The 8,295-nt window shown below is 39.4% G+C and overlaps 1 protein-coding gene across 1 annotated transcript; it reads right to left on the reverse strand.

Moving 5' to 3' along the window:
• LOC109234968 (defensin-like protein 1) lies at window positions 6,394–7,570 on the reverse strand. The gene is made up of 2 exons (XM_019400999.1): window positions 7,445–7,570; window positions 6,394–6,808 (listed from the first exon to the last, which is right to left on the reverse strand). The coding sequence occupies exons 1-2, from the start codon at window positions 7,515–7,517 to the stop codon at window positions 6,630–6,632; spliced, it is 252 nt and encodes an 83-aa protein (XP_019256544.1). The 5' UTR covers window positions 7,518–7,570; the 3' UTR covers window positions 6,394–6,629.

The following is an 8,295-nucleotide window of genomic DNA, read 5'->3' on the forward strand; positions in this document are numbered from 1 at the left end:
CATTATATTATAGCAATACGTACCATACTTCGTGATGAACGAAGTCTTTTCCTGGTCCTCCGGGTTCATTTGAATTTGGTCGTACACAGAGTAGGCATCGACAAAAGTAAGGATCTCGTGGCCGGCCGTAGCATCAATCAAACGATCGATTTTGGGCAATGGGAATGAATCTTTAGGGCATGCTTTGTTCAAATCTTTGTAGTCTACACACATTCTAATTTTATTCCCCTTTTTAGGGATTACCACTACGTCAGCTAGGCATTCGGTATATTTTATTTCCCTAATGGATCCTATCTTGAGAAGTTTGGTTACCTCTTCATTGATGAATGCATGCTTTACCTCAGACTGAGGTCTCCTCTTTTGCTTCACCGGTTTAAATCTGGGATCGACACTTAGTCAATGGGTAGTTATCTCCGGTGGGATCCCTGTCATATCTAAGTCGGACCAGGCGAAGCAATCAATGTTATCGATAAGAAATTGAATGATTTTTTTCTTGAGTTTGGGGTTTGACCCCGTCCCCAGGTATACCTTTCATTCTGGAGGGCTTGGGGGATGAGGAAATCTTCTTCTTCATCCTCGACCACCTGTTCATCGATCACCTGTCCCTCGGGCTCAACCGAGGGTATGAGCTGTGATTGCTATTTGGCCACCTGTTTGTCATTTGTCTTTTCCGATGTGGATGGTGTTGATACCGATGCCAAGTCGTGTACTGAAAACATCTCCTTAGCTGCATGCTGCTCTCCATATACTGTTTTCACGCCATACTTTGTTGGGAACTTCATCATTTGATGAAGAGTCGATGGCACCGCCCTCATGCTATGGATCCGCGGCCTTCCAAGCAAAGCATTATACCTCATGTCACCTTCGATGATATAAAATTTGGTGTCTTGTGTGATTCCGGCCATGTTGAATGGGAGGATGATTTCTCCCTTTGTTGTTTCACTTGCCATGTTGTATCCATTCAAGACTCGAGATGCTGGTATGATTTGACCGAGCAACCTGAGCTGCTCCACGACCCTTGACTTGATGATATTTGCCGAACTACCTGGATCCACGAGAACATGTTTAACTTGAACTTTATTTAAAAGGATAGAAATTACCATTGCATCGTTGTGAGGCTGAGATAAGGACTCGATGTCTTCCTCGCTGAATGTTAGGGTGTCCTCGGGCAGGTAGTCCCAAGTTTGTTTCTCCCCTGTGTTGGATACTTTGGTACGTTTGAATATCGGTTCCTATAGGACGTCGACTCCACCGATGATCATGTGAATGACACGTTGAGGTTCTTCAGGTTCTTTCTTCCTGTTTTCATCTCTTACTCGGAAATTGTTCTTGGCCCGGTCGCTGAGAAATTCACGAAGATGCCCCTTGTTGAACAACCGGGCTACCTCCTCTCTAAGCTGCCTACAATCCTCGGTCCTATGCCCATGAGTACCATGATACTTGCACATCAAGTTGAGGTTCCTCTGAGAAGGATCGGTCTGTATAGGCTTGGGCCATCTAGTATCTCTAATTTTACCAATGGCTGAAACGATACCTGAGGCATCAACGCTGAAGTTGTACTCCGATAATCGGGGTGACTCCGCCGGTCCCAAGTGCCTATCAAACCCGATTTTGCTCATGAGTCCCCGGGAACTTTGACCTCGATCTGCTCTTCGATTATTCCGAGGTATGTTACACCCTGAAATGTTCTTTTGATGCTCGACGTATGGCTGATATCTTCCCTTATTCGACCTTGACCCCCTGTCTGCATTTCCCAACTCCTTTGCTAGTAACCTGCTTGGATAAACTGAGCCCGAGGGGACTCCCAACTAATCATACTCGACCTTAATTTTTGATTGGTACCTGTTATGCACATTCGTCCAAGTCACGGCGGGATACTCGATCAAGTTCTGCTTCAGCTGCTTCGAAGCTATCGAACATCGTTCATTTAACCCCTGAATGAAGGCTTGTACAGCCCAGTCATCGGAGACCGGTGGTAACTCCATTATTTCTGACTGGAAGCGGGAGAGAAATTCCCTTAGCATCTCGTTCTCCCTTGGCTTTATTTTTAATACATCTGACTTCCTTGTTGCGACTTTTATGGCACCGGCATGTGCCTTTACAAGAGAGTCTGCCAACATGGAAAACAAATCAATAGAGTTCGGGGGTGAGTTATGGTACCAAATCATGGCACCCTTAGACATAGTTTCCCCAAACTTTTTTAGCAAAATGGACTCAATCTCATCGTCTTCCAAATCATTTCCATTTAAGCCACAAGTATATGTGATGATGTGCTCGTTGGGATCAGTGACCCTGTTGAAGTTTGGGATGTCTGGCATCCGAAACTTCTTCGGGTTGGGCTTCGGAGCCGCACTCTGGGGGAATGATTTTTTCACGAACTTATTCGAGTCCAGTCCTTTCAAAATCGGAGCTGCTCCCGGTATTTGGTCGACCCTCGAGTTGTATGTTTCCACCTTTTTGTCATTTTCCTCAATCCTTTTTTCTCTTGAATCGATCCTCTTCGTGAGTTCCTCGAGCATTCTCATGACGGTGGGGTCAGTTCCCGAGCCATTGTTGCTTGATCTCTCCTGGGTTGGCTCAACATGATGAGCGGTTTCTGGCCCAGCCATGCTCGGAGTCTTTTGCTGACTCTGTAACTGGGCTATAGCAACTTGTTGTGCTTGCAACATTTCAAAATCACTTGTAGACTAAATTCTCTTTCTCCTTGATCCTGTGTCCTTTGAGCGTTAGGTCGATCCCCTCCGCGTATACTTCTTTCGACATCAGTGTCCAAATCAACGTTCACGGTAATGTGTGAACCAACATCGACGGGGTTTGGTGCTGGTGCTACCCCGGGGGTTAGCGGTGGCACACCGGTCCCTGCAGCTGTCGCATTGTTTTCTCCATGGATCCGAGACCGTCGTTTCCGTACACGGGTGCGTTTGCTGAGCTAGACATATCTTAGCCTCAAATCAAAGAATCTTTGACAAGAAAAAGTGTGAAGAATAACGTATGTTATCAGAAAACTAGCACTAAAATAATCACTATTATCTTTAGCCCCACGATGGGCGCCAAACTGTTTACCTCGAAAAATGTGAGTCATAATTAAAGGTGATTTGTGGTCTTAAAGATATGTGATTTATTCCAATACTAGTGAATATACAAGTAATATTAGGTTTAAGTAAGAGAAATTGATGAACCAAACAAGTGTTGTTAGAGCAACGGGGACCTCGAGCTCGATTATCTTGGGAGCCCCGAGGTGAGTTAAGAGCAAATAAAGTATGAACAATAAAGTAAAAACAATAAAGTTGAAGAACAATTGTGGAGCACAGTAAATGAGAAAAGCAGAGTAGAATGTTCTATTGCAGTGAATGATATGATCTTTACAAATAATTGGGGTCTCCTTTATATAGAAGGGGAAAATCCTAATATGGTACATTTCCAATTATGGTAAGGAATTCTATTGGCACAGCTGTATAACAACCTAGTACGGACTCGTACTATTTCGTACAAATCTTATCCCATAATTTATGCCCTGATCCACGTGTCATTGAGAAATTCCCGCTCTTTCTTGAGTATCATCGAAATTGTACTGTCCTCTAGGTAGATCATGACAGGTCTCCGATTTGCTTCTCGAGGTGCGCACATCCCGGTCGGGCTCGATATTTACTTCCGAACTCGAGCTCGGGGTATGATCAAGTCTTCGAAATCGAGCTCTCCAATTTAGACTGTATACTATTTCTTAAGCTTATATACTAATACATTATAGAAGATCATAAAATTGGGCACCTTTTAATTGATAACATGTAAAAATATATTAATATGAAAGTCCCTCACAAAGAAATTTTTTGAATAATCTCCCACTCGGACCATATATATGTCTGAAAATCATACACAGATAATTGTTACAAATCGACCGGTCGTTTTGGGTTCTAGCATACTGTTTTTTGATTTGAGATTTTCCGAAGGTTTATTTGATGATTTATTACTTGCGAGTATGAATGGTTTTAATCCCGAGAGATTTTGGAGTAATTTGGAATACTTAGTTCCTAACTAAAGGCTTAAAGTTGGAAGAGTTGATCAAAGTCAATATTCTTGGTAAACGATCTCAGATTGGTTGTTTAAAGGTTGCTATGTGTTCGTTTGATGATTTTGAACTTGTACATAAATTTAATTTTGGATGTTCCTTAAAGGTTTTGATATTATTTGTCGATAGCTGGGAATTTGAAGGATTTTAGAGTTCCTAAGTTTGACTCAAAGTTGACTTTGATATTATTGGGTTCTGATTGATGTTCCGAGCCTATAAGTAGGTCCGTACAAGTAATTTGGACTTGTGTACATTATTTTTTATAACGATCCGATCGGTCATTTTGAGCTCTAGCGTCCCGTTCGATGGTTTAAGGTCACAATAACTTCGCATCGTGTGTTATGACTTGCATGTATGATCGGTTTCGGTTTTTATGCGTTTCGGAGTTGATATAGATGGTTGATTCTCGTTTTAGAAGTTTAAGTGGTTAGAATGACCAAAGTTTGACTTTTGTTTAGATGACTCCGAAAAGATATTTTGATGATTCCAATAGTTTCGTATGGTGATTTTGGACTTAGGTGTATGTCCGGATTTTGATATGGAGCGGAGTTGGCTGGGGGTTGCTGATGGTCGCAGGTGCTATGTTGGACTGCATCTACGAGTCCGTAGATACGGATAAGGACCGCAGAAGTGGAAGAGGGAAGGCAATGTCAGGGATCGCAAGTGTGGAGAAGGTTTCGTAAGGACCAGCAGAAGCGAAAGGTCAGGGTCATAAGTGAAAAGCGAAGATGCGCAACTCTGACCGCATAAGCGGTTACGAAGAAGCAGAAATATGTGGCGCATGTGCGAAAAGGTTGGACATGATACTAACTCGAAGGGTTTTATGATTTCTCATTTTTGGAAGAGGAGAACTCGTTCTAAGGCGATATTTTGAGCATCTTTTATCCCAATTGAAGGGGTAACTAATGTTTATTCGATTTCTGTGTTAGATATTCATTACCCATTGATTATTATTCCTAATTTTCATGAATCTAACAGAGTTTTGGGGATTTTTGGACTATGTTATTGGAGAATGAAATTTGAGGATTTGTGGGTCGACTTGTGGTTGGAATTGGATGATTTTGGTATGGTTGGACTCGTAATTGAATAGGTGTTCGGAATTTATAAATTTCATCGTGGTCTGAGGTGCGAGCCAAGGATTGACTTTTTTATTTGAGTTAAAGATCTTAGCTTTGTCTTTTGGAATCACTTCCTATGGCTTTTATTGATGGTATTGCATTACTTTGACTAGATGCGGATCGTCTGGAGGTCAATACGCGTGGGAATGTCTTGTTAGCGGAGTGATTTGACTTGTTTGAGGTAAGTATCTTATCTAAACTTGGTTGAGACATTAGTTGTTATGTGCTATAGTGTGCATATGTGTGGGGGTTTGAGCCCATATGCGAGCACTAGGTTATTTATCCATACTCAGGGTAGTGTGTAGGCTATGATATGCCTAGACTTGACTGTTAAGCTTTAAGCTATAACATTTCTTATATTTGTGACCTTGTTTCAAACTATTTGAGCCATGTTTGAGGCTGCATAGTGGTTAATTCCCTGAATGAACTTGATAAATGATATATCTGTGATGAAATTGCTGATTTGAGCTATGATAGTACACTTTGCACATGCCTGCATTTTAGCATGTCATGTATACCAGTCCAGGAGCATGAAATATGTTATCATTCATCAGATACATGTATTCCTATTTATTTGCTCTTGTGTGATATAATTGGACTGGATGCATGTGACCACGCATGGCAAATTGTGTTGTTATGCCCGTGACCACGTCTAGAGGATTTGAATCGTCCAAATGTTGTTTCATGCGGGAAGGGCTTCTTAGAGTATTGATTTAGCTTGTTTGAGGTAAGTACCTTGCCTAATATTTCGTGGGAGAATTACCCCTTAGGATTTGACTTAACTGCTTAATTGTTGTATGTTTAAACGTTGTGTTCACGAGATGACGAGTGTGTAAACTGGTGTATGCGTTCCTTATGACCGGATTTGACCCCATGTTGCTTTTATTGCCTTTTATTTTTTATATCCATGAATTCTTCAATATGATAACTTTTGGGAGCATTCCTAATCTCCTAAACTTGAGGAACCTCTAATTTGAGGCTTTACAAATGTAAAAGTCAAACCATTCGTTATCCATTGGTCATTCATTTTCTAAGTGGGTAATATGATTCTTATTCATATTTGATCTATTTTTAAAAAGTTAATTATCCAACCCATTTTTTAAGGAACAATATGAGTGGATAACGGTATTCTTCAAATCATTTTGTCACCATTAATCATAATAGCCAACTAGTCAAACCAGCTCAATCAGTATAACCACAAATAATTTCTTGAAATTATTTCGATTATTTCACTTGACATAAAAAAATTACAATATGGATCCCAAGAAAAGACCGTACAATATGATAATACACACATAATTTAATACTATTTTATCACAATAACTAAAATTCTAATTAATTAGTAGTATTTTTATTCTTTAACACACAAGACACCACACCATTTTTAGTTGTTTATTTATCATACTGCATACATAAGAAACGAGAATTCTGAGAGCATTTGATGCTTATTTGCACTTGTGGTAGCAATAGCAATAACGTCTAAAGATGCTCTTCTTAATGCACATACCCCTCTTTGCCCCCTCTTTCTCTTTGCATTCTTCGTCGCAGTGTTCACTAATAAAGCAATAGCCAGAAAATGTCTTGCTCTTCCTTCGGCAAAGTTTGCCCTCGGCCGCATGCATCTCTGTAAGGAATACAAACTTATCATATGTTTTTTTTTTTTTTTTGTTAAAATCATTTATTTGAATTGGAATGTATAAATTTCTTTTAAAAAATGTTTAAATATATGGATTTTTTTGCTATAAGTTATAACAATGAAGAAAACCATTTCATATTTCTGAGTACGTATATCATTGTGCTGTGGCATAGCTAGGTGATAGCTGCCTGTACTACGAAGGGATTATAGTAAGTTAACATGCAGCGTAAAATTAATCAATTTATAATTAATTATTGCTATTTAATATAATATTAGATTGTAGTTTTATGAGTGATTTTATGATATGCCTCATACAACTGACATTAGTTGTGTGAGGAATCTTTTTATCTCACATATTTGTGGACCCATATTTTACGCATTTGGGTCCACAAAATTCTGCGACCACAAAGCTGTGCAACAAAAAAGAGACCTCACACAACTAGTGTCAGTTGTGTGAGGCACAAAATAATTATTATTATTAATTTTTTTTTTGCAGTTTTGGGTCCAAATCGTTATAGAGAGACCAACTACGACTAGCTTGGAATGCGGGTATTAATACCCCTTGGAATTAAAATATACGCATACAATATTCACAAATGAAATGACAATGAAAGAAGTACCAACCATTGGATGAAATGAGGAGGAAGCACAAGAGGAGAGCAAGGAAGGTTGTGTTGCTCACTAGTGACTTTGCCATATTCTTATACTTTGGATATAATACGATCTTTCTATTTTCTTTGAAGTGATTTATGTGTGGAAACTACTAAGGGAAGATAGGTATTTATAGCAAAGGCCAGGCAATTTTTTTAATGGTTTAGTCAAAAATTCCAATGATACTGTTTTACGCAAGTAGTTGCCTATTCAAAGAAGAAAGAGTAGTGTAACATTCCTCATCGTGATGGATTATAATAAGTGGCGAAAGTAATTCCAGTATATAAATCACATGTAATTTAGATAACTAGCATAAACAGGATTTCAAGGGTTACCTCTTAATGCGTGAACAAAGCTCCTTTATCACGTGAGCCTCCAATTCCATAGCATCTCAACGAATTCTCCACCACCCGCATGATCACGATCTCCGATCGTTCCACGGTCTTCTACTGTGTTACCCAAATAATACCCGAAAATAGTAATTTCGTGTGGGCGAAATTTCTTGGAATAGGGCTGAAATTTCGGCCACCATCGTCTCTACTTCCTCGAGGTGGAAAACCTTATGTATTTATAGCACAAGTTTTAAGGGTTAGACCCTTTTCCAAAACCTGTTGGGTTTTCTTTTCCACCAGAAAAAGGATTCCTTTATTTCCTAATATTTAGGCATAGCAGGGACCACAGAATTTAATTAACAAGGCTTCCAATTGTGGAATTAGTTTATTTTCGAAATTAATATCCACTATAATTAATTATGAATTATTCCGCTAAAAATTCGTAATTACACTTCTTATTCAACTTCCAAATTCATCCATTAAATCTTATTT

The sequence above is a fragment of the Nicotiana attenuata genome, chromosome 11 (genome assembly GCF_001879085.1).
Source record: "Nicotiana attenuata strain UT chromosome 11, NIATTr2, whole genome shotgun sequence".
Lineage (NCBI taxonomy): Eukaryota > Viridiplantae > Streptophyta > Magnoliopsida > Solanales > Solanaceae > Nicotiana > Nicotiana attenuata.